The sequence below is a fragment of the Eptatretus burgeri genome, chromosome 14, assembly GCF_056783735.1.
Source record: "Eptatretus burgeri isolate ZD-2024b chromosome 14, Ebu_testis_v1, whole genome shotgun sequence".
Classification (NCBI taxonomy): domain Eukaryota; kingdom Metazoa; phylum Chordata; class Myxini; order Myxiniformes; family Myxinidae; genus Eptatretus; species Eptatretus burgeri.
The window spans coordinates 38,638,662-38,656,798 of record NC_140974.1 but is presented as its reverse complement, the minus strand read 5'-3'; the positions used below and the strand labels follow the sequence as shown (position 1 = coordinate 38,656,798).

The window sequence follows — 18,137 nt, the reverse complement described above, 5'->3', positions numbered from 1 at the left end:
GATTCTCATCGGAATCTCTCGTAGGCAGATATTCCTCAAGGAGTCGCTCCTGGTGGATAGCAGCTCTGTTCACCTCAGTGTGACGTTAAAGAAGTCACACGTGGTCACCTTTTGGCAAGATACGGGTCACCCTGCGGGTGACATTGGTTTATTGTTTTTTGCTTGTTCAGGTTCCTTCTGATAACTCCATGGCAGTACCTATTTTATTTGGTCTTCCATTTGATTTGGATTTCACTTTTTAAACCCCATTCTGAATTCAATTGTATAAAGAGGACGTAATGGGTCAGGTGTCTGATCAAGGCGGGGTTACATCAAAGCGGGACGTCTTAGTACCCGGTCAACACTGCTAGCAGATATAAAGTGGCAGTTCTAGTGTTAATTGGAGCGAACATCGAAAACCGTTCAATGGAGGAAATTGAAACTTTACCACATGTTACATAACTATTTAATATAGCACATATTGAGTATACATCGTAAACCATTCAATGGACGAAATTGAAACTTTACCACATGTTACATAACTATTTAATATAGCACATATTGAGTGTACATCGTAAACCGTTCCATGGAGGAAATTCAAACTTTACCACATGTTACATAACAATTTAATATAGCAGATATTGAGTGTACATCGTAAACCATTCAACGGAGGAAATTCAAACTTTACCACATGTTACAAAACTATTTAATATAGCACATATTGAGTGTACATCATAAACCGTTCAACGGAGGAAATTTAAACTTCACCACATGTTACATAACTATTTAATATAGCACATATTGAGTGTACATCGTAAACCATTCAACGGAGGAAATTCAAACTTTACCACATGTTACAAAACTATTTAATATAGCACATATTGAGTGTACATCATAAACAGTTCAACGGAGGAAATTTAAACTTTACCACATGTTACATAACTATTTAATATAGCACTTATTGAGTGTACATCGTAAACCATTCAACAGAGGAAATTTAAACTTCACCACATATTACATAACTATTTAATATAGCACATATTGAGTGTACATCGTAAACCATCTAACGGAGGAAATTTAAGCTTTACCACATTTTACATAACTATTTAATATAGCACATATTGAGTGTACATCGTGAACCATTCAACGGAGGAAATTTAAACTTTACCACATATTACATAACTATTTAATATAGCACATATTGAGTGTGCATCGTAAACCGTTCAATGGAGGAAATTTAAACTTTACCACATGTTACATAACTATTTAATATAGCACATATTGAGTCTGCATCGTAAACCATTCAATGGAGGAAATTGAAACTTTACCACATGTTACATAACTATTTAATATAGCACATATTGAGTGTGCATCGTAAACCGTTCAACGGAGGAAATTTAAACTTTACCACATGTTACATAACTATTTAATATAGCACATATTGAGTGTGCATCGTAAACCATTCAATGTAGGAAATTTAAACTTTACCACATGTTACATAACTATTTAATATAGCACATATTGAGTGTGCATCGTAAACCATCTAACAGAGGAAATTTAAGCTTTACCACATATTACATAACTATTTAATATAGCACATATTGAGTGTACATCGTAAACCGTTCAACGGAGGAAATTGAAACTTTACCACATATTACAAAACTATTTAATATAGCACATATTGAGTGTGCATCGTAAACCGTTCAATGGAGGAAATTTAAACTTTACCACATGTAACATAACTATTTAATATAGCACATATTGAGTGTGCATCGTAAACCATTCCATGTAGGAAATTTAAACTTTACCACATGTTACATAACTATTTAATATAGCACATATTGAGTGTGCATCGTAAACCGTTCAACGGAGGAAATTTAAACTTTACCACATGTTACATAACTATTTAATATAGCACATATTGAGTGTACATCGTAAACCGTTCAATGGAGGAAATTGAAACTTTACCACATATTACATAACTATTTAATATAGCACATATTGAGTGTACATCGTAAACCATTCAATGGAGGAAATTTAAACTTTACCACATGTTACATAACTATTTAATATAGCACATATTGAGTGTGCATCGTAAACCATTCAATGGAGGAAATTTAAACCTTACCACATATTACATAACTATTTAATATAGCACATATTGAGTGTGCATCGTAAACCATTCAATGGAGGAAATTTAAACTTTACCACATGTTACATAACTATTTAATATAGCACATATTGAGTGTGCATCGTAAACCATTCAATGGAGGAAATTTAAACTTTACCACATGTTACATAACTATTCAATATAGCACATATTGAGTGTACATCGTAAACCATTCAAAGGAGGAAATTGAAACTTTACCACATATTACATAACTATTTAATATAGCACATATTGAGTGTGCATCGTAAACCATTCAATGGAGGAAATTTAAACTTTACCACATGTTACATAACTATTTAATATAGCACATATTGAGTGTGCATCGTAAACCGTTCAACGGAGGAAATTTAAACTTCACCACATGCTACATAACTATTTAATATAGCACATATTGAGTGTACATCGTAAACCGTTCAACGGAGGAAATTTAAACTTTACCACATATTACATAACTATTTAATATTGCACATATTGAGTGTGCATCGTAAACCATTCAATGGAGGAAATTGAAACTACCACATATTACATAACTATTTAATATAGCACATATTGAGCTGTTAGCAATGGTTGTCTTGAACTTGTCTTGTCTCAGACAAGAACTCAGCTTGTCTTGAACACGGGGGCTCCTCAAGGCTGTGTTTTAAGATCTGTGCTGTATTCCCTTTTTTCTTAGTGATTGTGCTTTTAGTCGAGAAAACAACCCCCTCATGAAATTTGCGGATGTCACCATCATAATTGACGAGATCACGAATGACGATGAAATGGCATTTCGAGATGAGGTTCAGAACCTGACAGAGTGGTGTTCAGCTTATAATCTCGAACTGAATGTCAATAAAACTAAGGAAGTTTTGTGTTACACATGCTTCTATCAGCATTGATGGTCTCGATGTTGAGACTGTGAGTTATTTCAAATTCCTGGTCATCCACATTTCATCTGATATCTACTTTCTGATACTTTCTGATCTGATATCTGATACCCCCCCCCCCCACATATACATTCTCAACAATCCTCTGGAAGAAGTCCTTTCTTTCAAGCTTTTGGATTTCACTATCTGCCATGATCTTTCCTGGGAAAGTCATATTTCCAACCTGGCCTCCAAAACCAGTCGCCGACTGGGCATCCTCCATCATGCAAAGTCATTTCTCGGCCCACTTGAGCTGCTGACTACATACAAAGCTTTCATCCGCAGCCTGATGGAGTACTGCTCTCCCCTCCGGGCTGGTGCTACTGCCTCCCACCTTTCTCGGCTTTACGCTGTGGAAACCAAGGCATTTAGAACGATTGGCATCTCCCACGATGAGGCTGTCTTTGAGTCTCTCACTCTCTCACTGCAGGCAAGTCAGTGGTCTTTCTGTCTTCTACTGTCTCCTCTACGGTCTCGCCCCCCCTGCTCTGTCTGCGATTTGTCCCCACCATATTTCTGCAGGGGGCTCAAGGTCCGCCAACAACCCCCTTCTGGTAAAACTACCAAAATCACGAATCACTGCTCACCTTCACTCTTTCATTCCTCTTTTTTCCCACCTTTGGAATAAACTCCCGCACTCTCTTCAATCCCATTCTTCCCTCCCGGCTTTCAAAACAGCTGTTCACCACCACCTCTTATCGTCCCCCATTCAAATCCTCAATATTTTCTACCCCCGTTCATCCACCCCAAACCCAGCTCCTTCAAATTCCCTGCTTTCCTTCCAGAAAGTCCCTGTAGTGTCCATCATGTATTCCCATGTTCTCCACCCATCCCTCTCCCTTCCACAGATCTCCTAATGTCTCTGTTCCTCACTGTTTTGTCCTTCCCACACCATGCCCCCCCTTGTTTTTGCGTTATGCCCCCCCCCTTTGCTGTGCGTTGTGTGTTTGCTCTAATCTGAGCCTCGACAAGATATACAAAAAAGAAAGAAAATGTCCTGGACTCTGAATGCTGGAAGTATCGTTAAAAAGGCCCAGGAGCGCCTGTACGTCCTTAGATGTTTGAAAAAAAAAATTGGTGTGCATCGTGAAGTTGTTGTGAGCTTTCACTGTAATATTATTGAAAGTAGTTTAATGGGATCAATAATTATTGTTTGGTTCGGCAACATCACTGCACACGAACTCCATCAAGTTGTTGGATGGAGTTGTTCTTGTTGCGCAGAGGATCATTGGTGTTGACCTACCTGCAATCGAAGTTATCTACACGTCTTGATGTATTGCCAAAGCCTCAAATATTGTTGAAGGTTCTAGTCGTCGTGCGTTTAACATGTGTGAACCACGACATTCTGGCCGTCGGTATCGCAGAATCAAAAACATCCACCAACTGTTTCAGGAATAGTTTCTATCCTCGCGTGGTTCGACTTTCAAACCATAGATCTTCATTTTTACCTGTTTGCCTTTCTCTTTTGACAAATAATACTTCTCTTTGAGAGCAGTCTTATTCAAAGAATTCTAATGTTGTTACTGTGATAGCCATGTGTGCTACAAATGGCGATATAACTATCTGTATCTGTATTTATACTGAGACTTATCTGCTGTGACAAGTAGGTTTTCCAGATTCATTTAATCCAAATCATCTACACACCCAAAGATGGATTTGAACCCATAATTTCCAGGAGGCCAATGTGGCATCCTTACACATGCCATATATGTGAACATGAGTTGTATTTTTCTTGCAAGAAATATTTAATGCCAAGTTTACTTTTAATTTGTGTTCACATATGCAACTCAGGTTTCTCTTTTTCGTTTTTGTTCTGGCAGGGGTCACGGTGATGGCAGATAAGAGTAATGTTCGACATTGGGGAGACAGACTTCGATGTGGAGATGACAGGCTGGCTACGAGCCCGGGGGACAAGGCAGACGATGAGGAAGAGGAAGAAGAAGAAGACGAAGAAGAGGATGAAGATCATCAAATTGGCCGGCACAGGGGAGTTGTGAGAGATGATGAAACCTCTAATAGTGTTCTCGAGTGGGATTTGGAGAAGGAGCTGAGTGAGACGCGGTTGTGTGGGCGGCGACATTGCGATGCCCCATCACCCGGTCTCGCACGTTTTGCTACAGGTAAGTACCGCAAGACATTTCTGTCATTCTATCAATGTCGCACTGATAAATTCACAAGGTGGTTAATATTTTATCATGTTAACCTTTATTGCCTTTCCCCCTTTATTGCCTTTCCCCCACTTCCCCACCCCCTCCAAAGCTTACCAAGAAATAGCTACACTTGCACTTAATAAATTTTTAGGGATTTGATTCTTCCAAACGAATTTTTTTTTAACTAATAATTTCTGTACGTGTTCACGATTGATTTATTACGTTTTACATTGTGATTTGAGTGAAATGAGTGGAATGTACCATTTCTAAGCTACTGACATAATTGAAAGGTCACTCAGCCATCCCCCTCCACCACTCCCCTCCAACCACCATTAATGACCTTTCAGGTCAGAAGTGTAGTGGTACATTCTACTAAGTTGATACTTAAGATTATAAAACCAAGGCTTGTGTTGGTGTTACATTCAGTTCCTATTTGGGAAATCACAACAAACCACATCTCCACAATTGCGATGTCGATAGTTAAAGCTGAGCACATCTTAATAGATCCTGACCATTGTTGTTTGTTGTCTGTTGTGATTCATTTATCAGGATGTGTCTTTAAGAATCAGTGTTCCCCTGGCACTTGAAAATGCTAACGTGGGCGAGTCTGATGATTGTGATTGGTCGTCTCATTTGCGTACTTTTTGAGATCCGTCTTATAAAAAGAGCACTGCAGGCACTAAAACATGATGGACGTGCAGTGCGGATGGCACACTAAATCATTTTACTTATGAAATACTTTGGAATATCAGTGAATACGAGTTCTCTTCCAAATAACTTCAACAGGAGGAGGTCATAAGGCCAATGAAGCCTGCACAGTGGTTGCCAACCTGTGGTTGTTTGTCAGTGCTCTGTCCTTTCTAAATGCTGGGCATCAAGCGAGAAAGCAGCACGTACCATTTTAAAAGTCTTTGTTATGACTCGAACGGGGTTCGAACCACCAACCTCCCAGACTCGGAGCGGACATTCCAATCATTACACCACCGCGTCTGGTCCGGTGGTGTCAAGGTCTTGTACTTGTGACGTCACTCAAATGGGTAAATTGCCTTTCTGCAATGTCTCAAATTAAAACCTTACGCGTTTCTGAATTGCTGAGCTGGATTCTCATGTATTTTGGTTCGTTCTGTAAGTATATTTTCTGGAAGAAGCGACCTTCTCCAACATCGAAAATCGCTCTCTTGTTTGAACCGGACAATGCGGTCGACAGCCTTTGGTTGCAAGACGGCACAACAATTTCCCTACGTTGATCACAAGATGCTCAAAAGGGAATGTCACATCGGGTCACGTGCCTGCAGTCCCTGAAAAAATCGGTGGGTGCATGTGTAGTCCCCTGAAATGCACTTCATCACCTTTCTCCTCAAAGTGTCTCCAGGATGTCCGTTTTCATTCGACACGATTATTTATTTATTTTTTTTAGATTTTTAATTCAATGTCAGCAGCATATCAGCACAGCAAATTAAATTTAGAGTCTGCTCTCCATTAAGTCCTCTGACGCCAACCTTGTCTTGTTGAGGATCGGCTATGAAACACACCTAGGTGACATCGTGTATACATTTCAGCTCGTCCATCGTGGACAAGACGTGGCTGCCTCCTGAGAAATAGCTCATGATTATACAATGCTGGATTTGCCGTGAAATGGTGCAGTTTTCAGATCAGGATGCAAATGGTGAAGCAGAAGAATATCACTTTCCCATGGCAGCAGGTTTATGGTCTCTGTCTTCTACCTCCTTTCGGGTCTTGCACCCTCTGCTTTTTCCGTGCTTTGCACCCCCTCCCCCAGGATTCTACAGGGTACACACATGATCCACCACCAACCCCATTCTGGTGAAACTCCCTAAATCCAGGATCACTGCTCACCTCCACTCATTTGTTCCTCTTTTTTTTTCCCCCCACCTGTGGAGTCAACTTCCACATTCTCTTCAATCTCATTGTCCCCTTCAGGTCTTCAAGACAGCCGTTCAACACCATCTCAGGTCACCCACCTTCCCACCTAAAACCATGATCTTTTCTCCCCTCAGCAACCCCACACCAGTCCCTCCTCCTTCCAAATTTTCAGTTTTTCCTTCCTGGGAGTTCCCTTCTGTATCCATCTTGTCCACCTCATGCATCCTTTCCAAGTCCTCATTCCTCCCCACACCCATTGTTTATCCAAGTCTTCCTCTATTTTGTCCTTCATCTCTGCTGTTGGGGTTTCCCCCCCTTACCCCCATCTCTCTACTGTCCCTTTTGTCCTGTTGAGTCCTGATCCATTCAGTGTTTTAGCTCTTCCATGAGCCTTGACTGTATACAAATTTTGTTTAGATAATAATTGATTGCATCTCAGTGAGTGTTCTTTTGCTGTTGACACCTGAAATGTTTGATTTAAATGATGTGACAATTGAGCTGCAAGTTACGATCAGTTTTATTTTTCATGTATGACAATTCTAGAAGTGTTGTCATCTTTCATTTTGTCGTCATTCTGTAAAAATATTTCCCAATGGATTAATATATTCCAGGTAGCAGGGTGACTTTGGAGACTGAACCAGCAGATGGTATTGGGAATGGAAAGGTGTTGAAATCGTGTTTTAAATTGATTTCTAGACCATCAGTCGTGCTGCTTTGTAAGCCTTGAAATTTGCTTGTGGAAAGTTTAGCTGTCAGGCGAACATTTGGAAAGTTTTTTTTGGTGTCATTTTGTAGCACGGGACTACTCTGTTGGTTAGCTTGAGCTGTCATTTCCAGCAATACATCTTCAAGCCGTACGGAAAGAGCTTGTCTCGTTTCGGAGAGCCGAGGGACTCGAACACGGGTGCGGTGGGTGGGTGGGTGGTTGAGGGGTGGGAAGAGTAAAAGGAATGTGAAAAGAATGAAGGGTGAGATGTAAAATGAGATAAAGATGAGCACAGAAAATGATTCCACACTGAGGGAAATAAGAAAGACCTAACAAGGACAATGATATTGAGTGGAGGAAAGTGGAGAGGGACAAGGAGGGCAGTGAAGCGGTGACAGATATCACTGGTTGCTCTTGTGTTTTCGTCTCACTTCAGTTTCCCTGTAAGAAGACGTGCTTGATGAGAGATAGGAAAAGGTATGGACAGGTGGGAGATGATACAACTCGGGAATAAATAAGATATTGTTACCGACGATTACTTGGGCTGGCGGATAGCCTAAATGTACGCACGCTCGCCTCTCAACTGTGTAGCCTGAGTTTAAATCCTGACTTGACAATAACCTGTCGTCCGGTTGTTTGAACAGGCAAGGTGATTCATCAATGTGTGTGCCGTCCCTCGAATGGACGTTAAACTGGGCGTCTCGTTTGCAGGCATTCGTTGGGGGACGTTAAAGATCCCACCATGCCATTTACGGAGTAGGCGAGCTATCACCGGCACCATGAACCAAATATACAAATTCCTTCTCAAACATACATGGGGCATTGCATGAGTGATGCAGCCATGCCCATTCACTCCCTCACCCCCCCACACCCTTACTCCTCATGCCCAGCAGCCAAAATGTGATGCAATCCTTCAGCCATGTCCTACACATGAAAGTAGAATAATTATTTTAATTACATTCTTAAATGGTTAATGCATTAACTGAGATGAGGGCATGATGGGGAGCTATGATGTCACAAGTTTTCCTTTCTCTTTTTCATCCTGTGGAGGTAATTGCTCCATCTATCAAACTTGTTCACGTTTAGCATTTTTTGTCTCACCCTCTCTCTGCCACTTCCCATAACTGTTCCTGCCCCCCCCCCCCGTTTATGAATTTTTCCTTCAAATGTTCTTTAAAATTTTTTTTTCTTTTTTAGGATTTTCAGACTCTCTTGATGATCTCGAGCTCGAGAACTATTCTGTATCTCCACATGGGCGTTTCCAGCGTCTCAGGAGTGATGGGGACTCGAATCAGAATACCGTCGATGGTTTTATGTTTCATTCCACGGACAAGCTTCAGCAGTCGTCAAGACGCCGCTCTTCCCCAAGCTGTTGCCGACATCCTCTCATCCCAGCCTTGTTATTTGCCACTCTGGCCTTCTTTTTGGGCCTTGCTTTCGGCTACCTCAGCCAGCCTTCGAAGAGCAATTCCGCAAATTCAGGAGCAGCATGTGAAGGAGTCTGGGATGTGCGCTCCGATTCCGAAATGGCCAGTCTGAGAGCCGGCGTCTTGGAGAACCTGACCGAAGATGCAGTGGTTGCGGCAGCTCGGTATGGAATTGCACATCAGGACACCACTAAATAAGAACAGAGTTCAATTTGTTCGACCACTTTATTAGCGTGGAACGACAATAATCAAACAAGTATTGAACAGGTTGAAACACCCACAACATCCCTGGCTCCGGCTCAGGCTGCGCATGCGCACTGGCACAGGGGACCGTCGATATGTAGAAGTACCGTAAAGTACAATGTTCTCTAACCACAGTGCACAATCCACAATTATTTGCTTATACTAGGACTTAAGCTATTGTTTTCAACATCCCAATGGCATCTAGTGATGTTAAACCAAACCATAACGTCTTATCATCACTACTGAAAGTGGCAGTGCATCGGTACCATAATAATTACAGGCGATATAACACTTTAACTACTGTTTCTTTTTTTAATGAAACCATCGTGTAGAAAATTTCCTCAAGGTAATGGTCACCTTGGGTGTTAAACCAGGCAGTCCGGGAGCTACGGCTGCTTGCAGCACGTTCCCACGGCGAACAATAGGCCATTGTGGCTACAGATCCATTCCTATCCACTTGTGCTTACAATCATGGCTGTACATGTTTGCATGTGTTCTTCACCAGGTGCCCATTAATTTGTGGTGCTGTGCACAGTCTGCATTTTAAAAAGAAGCACCTTTTGACTTCTGTTTTTATTTGTACAAGTAAATGATGTACGGTACGTAAACGTTCATGTCACAACAATGTTTTTTTTTTTTTTTTTCCAGCCCTCTGAGTCTGACCTGACTCGCAAACACCGCTTTACCTCCACATTGCAACGTGTAAGGATAGATGATCTCACACTTCAGTACTCACAGGTCATTGGTTTATAATTTGGTGAAATCAACAGGACGTTGATCGAGGGATGCTACTCGCCGTGGGAAGCAAGGAGAAGCTGGCGTTTCCAGCATGAACCCTTCATCGAAGTAAAAATAGGGAGACGGGATAGGGGGAAAGGTTGATTGTATGGTGGGAGTGAGTCAGGTGGAACGTCTGAGCAACATCAACGATCAGGGATGACGTGGGGTGGGAATTAATCATTTTGACCCCCCCCCCTCCTCCATGAGGCAGAGGATCGTGTTAAAGGTCAAGGGTAGGTGGGATTTTAGAGAAAGGCAGGCATTCCAACTAATTAGAATAACAAGAGCGAGAATTGCTTTGTGATACATGTCCCCAGCCAATGTAATATTTTCCAAGGTTAAAAAGGGCATAACTCTGAAAAATTGATGGTGGTGGTCGTATGGCAGCTTAGCTGCCGGGGTAGCTATCATTTCTTGAAGCGCGACTGTGTCACTGATGCAGTGCCCCTCTACCAGTACACACACTGGAACTGGTACTCATTTCACCAACCTCAGAAGGATGACAGGCTGAGTCAACCCCCCGGTGTATTTATTCAGCAGTCGACGGGGCTTGAACTCAGGACCCTAGGATCCCAAGCCGCCACCCAAACCACTGAGCCAACACCAGGCTACGAAAAATTGATGAAACACCCTGAAACTCGAACTTGTTCAAGACATATTGTTGCAGTTCTGTGAAACTGGAACTCCCCAAAGGCAACGACACCCAACGTATAGCGTCCCGAGACGTATTCGTTTAGTTTGCCCTTCCATTATGTCGAGTGCGAACATGGACAAGATGCTTTGTGTTGGGCTCTTAGTTTTGTCTTTAATTCCATTTGATGTTCTTTCATGTATTTTATTATTCTCACCAGAGGAGAGGGTATTGCATTTTGGTCCGTCTGTCTGTTTGTTTGTTTGTCTGTTTGTCTGTTTGTTTGTTTGTCTGTTTGTCTGTCTGTTTGTTTGTCCGCACAGAACTTTTGAAGTTTTTGTCCACAACCGCTTGTCGGATTGAGACGAAGTTGTCACCATCGGTGCGACTACTCATGTAGACCGTTTTAATGATAATTATGATGCCATGGGTCACGTGGTGTGGCAGCCATATTGGAAATACGGAAATACTTTGGACCTCTGCATCTCTGAAACCGCAGTAAGGAAAAAAATTGAAACTTGGCACATAGCAAGTACTCCTCATGGGGAATGAGTGTGATTTTTTTTTATGACGTCATCGGCGCCATCATTTTGATATCATAATTACATGTGTAGAACGCCACATCCGATCAGTATGAAAATTTTTGCGAGTCATCTAGGGATAAAATGGTCCACAAAACGACATCATCATGTACCGTTTCAATTTTATTTCTCAAAACAAGCCGGTCTCATCAGCGTTAAAGACCTGCTCCGGAAGGTACTCCTCCTCGACGAGGCTCATGAGTTCTGCAGGGAATGCCTTGTCTGAGTTGTGGTCCGCGGAGGCACACACCCCGATGAGGTTGATGCGTGCATTGTGTGTAACTGCAGGAGGGTGAGTAGTCTGCGCATTGTTTGTGGGGGGTTTTTTTTACGGGTGATGCTGTATTCGGCAGCTGATAGTAGATGTGGTGAGCGATGCCATTGTGTAATTTGTCTGTATGTAACGAGCTGCTAATTACACTAATAGATATGCTGAACGTTTCCATTCTTTAACGGATAGGACATAACGTCTTTCCTATCTGCAGGCAGATTATGCTGTGCTGAGCGTTTTGAAAATGTAACAGCTCAGATGGTGCTGTTTGTTGCAAGATGGTGATTTACACGAATATGCGTTGAATGTTTCCATTGTGTAGTGACTTGGTAATTATTGAATACATCAATCGATCATACATAGCAAGATGGAGGTGACAAAAAACGGGTTGGTGAGAATCAAAACCAGGTTATTTATTAATCAGATGTGATCGGAAGTGATATTGCTGCGAAAATGGGCCCTTCGTGGGTTATTAAATATAGGATTAGCCCAGATCCCCCCTTAAATGCATGTTTAACCAGGTTGTTTGGTAATCGGACGTTACATGTGTGTCGGGAGGTGCAGCAGGCTGTCCAGTGTTCATACAGTGGTGTGTCCCAGGAGGCACCGTTCTTCTTCTTCCTTCCCCCCCTCTGAACCAGCCCCCGCCCAGCGCTCTGACAGAGTCAGTCAACGAGACGTGTCAGCAACCCATTAGCGGAGAGCGGCTGCAAACTCTAAGGATGGACCAATCATGTGTCCCCAGAGGCGGTCCAGAAGAGTGAGCCCCAAGAAGGCAAGGGGGAAACTGCGAGTGTCGAGTCTGCGATCTGCTTTGTGAGAGAGGCCCGCCCCAAAAGGCAAGAAGAACTGCTTTGTCCGGTCTGGGATCTGCTTCATGGGGAGTGTTTTGGTCGGCTGTTCCTCCTCGGTTAGGGATCCAGCCTGAGGTCATCCACAGGTTCATCCTGAGTCCAGTCATGGAGCCTCTGACTGTCCTGACTCCCTGCACGGCTTGACACGTCTTTCATCCCATCGATCCGCCTGCGGAGCCCAACATCGGGATTGGCCTAGTCTGGTGTATGGGCCAGGCCTGGATTCGCATGCTGGACCTTGTGAGAAACCAGCTGGAACACACCATAGATCTCTCTCTCCTTGCCGTCGACCTTACGGGGGCTGAACGCGCTGAGGCTGGTGTGTGAGCGATGTGACAAAAGGATGCCGTCGCCGCCATCTTGCCACACTGCATGCTCGAGCTTGGGCGCTCGAATCCGACAACATCGGCTTGTCACGAGCCGCATTCGTGCCTTCGACACTTTTCCTCTCGTCCATGAGGCATCACCAAGTACTCCGTGTCTCGTCTGAATGTTTTCTCCATCTTGTCTGCATGTCATCCAGGCCTAAGGTTTATCTCGCTAGGGTTCCCTTCAAAACCCATATCCGTAGCTCCCTAGTGAAGAGCGGGTTATAGATTAATGATAACGTTCGTGAATGCTTTGCTTGTGTCGTGTTTCCCCGATGTGTCCCAAATAAATGTGGCTGATATATACGAAAGTTGCCGCCTTGAATTTAATTGTGCCACGACGAGAAACAATCCGCTCAATTTGTATATAAAACCAAAATGGGCTACGGAGTGGCAGACTTCGCTCGGTCTCTGACAAACCCATTCTGTAACCGGGGTCTACATCCCCAACTAGTATGGCCCAGGAGTACGTTGATATCGTGATCTGAGGTACGTGACCCGAGACCTGTGCCGAACTAGCCGGCGTTATAACCCCTGAGACGGCGGTGCTGTTAAGTGCCGCCGAATCTTCAACAATACTACATGCGGAATCCTGGAGGATGGTGACGTGCCTTTCGGTGAGAGGAAGCTCATGACCTTACACAGCCAACTGACTCGAGGGATACATTGCGTATCGGCTGCAGGTCACTTCTGGGTTGTGTGTGTGTGTGTGTGTGTGTGTGTGTGTGTGTGTGTGTGTGTGTGTGTGTGTGTGTGTGTGTGTGTGTGTGTGTGTGTGTGTGTGTGTGTGTGTGTGTGTGTGTGTGTGTGTGTGTTCCTTTCCCAACCAGCTTGTGGAGAGCTTGTCATGTGGCTCAAGCAATCAAGCAAGCACCCCAACGAAACACTGGATGCTTGGGAACTGAACAGAACCCGAGTGTGTTCCATTATCAATAAGCTTGCTATCGCTTGACAAACCAGCCGTTCCTTATCAACAGTGTTGAATGGTGGAATGCTTGCTTGAGTGCTTAAGGCACTTGGCGGATGCAGTACAAGAAACTTGGTAACTGAACGCATCCCAGGTCTTACAGTCCGTTTGTCAATCCTTGCGAGTGGAATGGAAGCGAAACATTGCGTTTTTATCCCGCAAACCTACACTATACGTACATTAAGAAGGTCATGGTCGTGCCTCGTGGAAGACATGTTATTGCGTACATACAGTTGTATGCTTTGTGCATGGCTTGTGGAAGATAGGTTTTAGAACTGTTATACTCATGGCTTGTCGAAAAAAGAAAAAATTGCCGTGAAAACGGCGAATACGCTGGGCAATTTCCCATGAATGTAGGAGCATGTTACAAATTATCAACCGTGAATACTGAGAATCCGCGATTGTAGGAGCACATCGCAAATTATCAACCGGGAATACTCGGAATCCTCGAATGCAGGAGCATATCACAAATTATCTACTGAGAATACTCGGAATCCGCAGTTGTAGGAGCATATCGCAAATTATCAACCAGGAATACTCGGAATCTTCGAATGTAGGAGTATGTCACAAGTTATCAACCACGAATACTCGGAATCTTCGAATGTAGGAGCATATCACAAATTATCAACCACGAATACTCGGAATCTTCGAATGTAGGAGTATGTCACAAATTATCAACCACGAATACTCGGAATCTTCGAATGTAGGAGCATATCACAAGTTATCAACCACGAATACTCGGAATCCTCGAATGTTGGAGCATGCCACAAATTATCAACCACGAATACTCGGAATCCTCGAATGTAGGAGCATATCACAAATTATCAACCACGAATACTCGGAATTCCCGAATGTCGGAGCATGTCACAATTTATCAACCGCGAATACTCGGAATCTGTGAATGTAGGAGCATATCACAAATTATCAACCGCGAACACTGAATCCGCGAATGTAGGAGCATATCACAAGTTATCAACCATGAATACTCGGAATCCGCGAATGTAGGAGCATGTCACAAGTTATCAACCACGAATACTCGGAATCCTCGAATGTTTGAGCATGTCGCAAATTATCAACCAGGAATACTCGGATTCTGCGAATGTAGGAGCATGTCACAAGTTATCAACCACGAATACTCGGAATCCACGATTGTAGAAGCATATCACAAGTTATCAACCACGAATACTCGGAATCCACGATTGTAGAAGCATATCACAAGTTATCAACCATGAATACTCGGAATCCGCGAATGTAGAAGCATGTCACAAGTTATAAACTGCGAATACTCGGAATCCGCGAATGTAGAAGCATATCGCAAATTATCAACTATGAATACTTGGAATCCGTGAATATCGGAGCATATAGCAAATTATCAACCATGAATACTCGGAATCCACGAATGTAGGAGCATGTCACAAGTTATAAACTGCGAATACTCGGAATCCGCGAATGTAGGAGCATGTCACAAGTTATCAACCACGAATACTCGGAATCCGCGAATGTAGGAGCATGTCACAAGTTATAAACTGCGAATACTCGGAATCCGCGAATGTAGGAGCATGTCACAAGTTATCAACCACGAATACTCGGAATCCGCGAATGTAGGAGCATGTCACAAGTTATCAACCACGAATACTCGGAATCCTCGAATGTTTGAGCATGTCGCAAATTATCAACCAGGAATACTCGGATTCTGCGAATGTAGGAGCATATCACAAGTTATCAACCACGAATACTCGGAATCCACGATTGTAGAAGCATATCACAAGTTATCAACCACGAATACTCGGAATCCGCGATTGTAGAAGCATATCACAAGTTATCAACCACGAATACTCGGAATCCACGATTGTAGGAGCATATCACAAGTTATCAACCACGAATACTCGGAATCCTCGAATGCAGGAGCATATCACAAATTATCTACTGAGAATACTCGGAATCCGCAGTTGTAGGAGCATATCGCAAATTATCAACCAGGAATACTCGGAATCTTCGAATGTAGGAGTATGTCACAAGTTATCAACCACGAATACTCGGAATCTTCGAATGTAGGAGCATATCACAAATTATCAACCACGAATACTCGGAATCTTCGAATGTAGGAGTATGTCACAAATTATCAACCACGAATACTCGGAATCTTCGAATGTAGGAGCATATCACAAGTTATCAACCACGAATACTCGGAATCCTCGAATGTTGGAGCATGCCACAAATTATCAACCACGAATACTCGGAATCCTCGAATGTAGGAGCATATCACAAATTATCAACCACGAATACTCGGAATTCCCGAATGTCGGAGCATGTCACAATTTATCAACCGCGAATACTCGGAATCTGTGAATGTAGGAGCATATCACAAATTATCAACCGCGAACACTCGGAATCCGCGAATGTAGGAGCATATCACAAGTTATCAACCATGAATACTCGGAATCCGCGAATGTAGGAGCATGTCACAAGTTATCAACCACGAATACTCGGAATCCTCGAATGTTTGAGCATGTCGCAAATTATCAACCAGGAATACTCGGATTCTGCGAATGTAGGAGCATGTCACAAGTTATCAACCACGAATACTCGGAATCCACGATTGTAGAAGCATATCACAAGTTATCAACCACGAATACTCGGAATCCACGATTGTAGAAGCATATCACAAGTTATCAACCATGAATACTCGGAATCCGCGAATGTAGAAGCATGTCACAAGTTATAAACTGCGAATACTCGGAATCCGCGAATGTAGAAGCATATCGCAAATTATCAACTATGAATACTTGGAATCCGTGAATATCGGAGCATATAGCAAATTATCAACCACGAATACTCGGAATCCACGAATGTAGGAGCATGTCACAAGTTATAAACTGCGAATACTCGGAATCCGCGAATGTAGGAGCATGTCACAAGTTATCAACCACGAATACTCGGAATCCGCGAATGTAGGAGCATGTCACAAGTTATCAACCACGAATACTCGGAATCCTCGAATGTTTGAGCATGTCGCAAATTATCAACCAGGAATACTCGGATTCTGCGAATGTAGGAGCATATCACAAGTTATCAACCACGAATACTCGGAATCCACGATTGTAGAAGCATATCACAAGTTATCAACCACGAATACTCGGAATCCGCGATTGTAGAAGCATATCACAAGTTATCAACCACGAATACTCGGAATCCACGATTGTAGGAGCATATCACAAGTTATCAACCACGAATACTCGGAATCCTCGAATGCAGGAGCATATCACAAATTATCTACTGAGAATACTCGGAATCCGCAGTTGTAGGAGCATATCGCAAATTATCAACCAGGAATACTCGGTATCCATGAATGTCGGATCATATAGCAAATTCTCAACCACAAATACTTGGAACTCGCGAATGTAGGAGCATATCACAAATTATCATCCACGAATACTCGGAATCCGCGAATGTAGGAGCATGTCACAAATGATCAACCACGAATACTCGGAATCCGCGAATGTAGGAGCATATCACAAGTTATCAACCACGAATACTCGGAATCTTCGAATGTAGAAGCATATCACAAATTATCAACCACGAATACTCGGAATCTTCGAATGTAGGAGCATATCACAAGTTATCAACCACGAATACTCGGAATCCTCGAATGTTGGAGCATGCCACAAATTATCAACCACGAATACTCGGAATCTTCGAATGTAGGAGCATATCACAAGTTATCAACCACGAATACTCGGAATCCTCGAATGTTGGAGCATGTCACAAATTATCAACCACGAATACTCGGAATTCCCGAATGTCGGAGCATATCACAAATTATCAACCGCGAATACTCGGAATCCCCGAATGTAGGAGCATATCACAAGTTATCAACCACGAATACTCGGAATCCCCGAATGTAGGAGCATGTCACAAGTTATCAACCACGAATACTTGGAATCCCCGAATGTAGGAGCATGTCACAAGTTATCAACCACGAATACTCGGAATCCTCGAATGTAGGAGCATGTCACAAGTTATCAACCACGAATACTCGGATTCCACGAATGTAGGAGCATGTCGCAAATTATCAACTATGAATACTCGGAATCCGCGAATGTACAAGCATATCGCAAATTATCAACTATGAATACTCGGAATCCGCGAATGTACAAGCATATCACAAGTTATCAACCACGAATACTCGGAATCCTCGAATGTAGGAGCATGTCACAAGTT

General features: G+C 42.8%; 1 protein-coding gene across 5 annotated transcripts in view; it reads left to right on the top strand.

Annotated features, from left to right (window-relative positions):
• The window catches only part of NAALADL2 (N-acetylated alpha-linked acidic dipeptidase like 2), a 363,340-nt gene that overhangs the window by 142,217 nt on the left and 202,986 nt on the right, over positions 1–18,137 (top strand). For all 5 annotated transcript variants that reach the window (XM_085854415.1, XM_085854417.1, XM_085854419.1 and 2 more), the window contains 2 exons: positions 4,875–5,174; positions 8,992–9,385. In XM_085854415.1, coding sequence (XP_085710541.1) covers positions 4,875–5,174; positions 8,992–9,385 — 694 coding nt within the window. The remainder of the gene's footprint in view (positions 1–4,874; positions 5,175–8,991; positions 9,386–18,137) is intronic.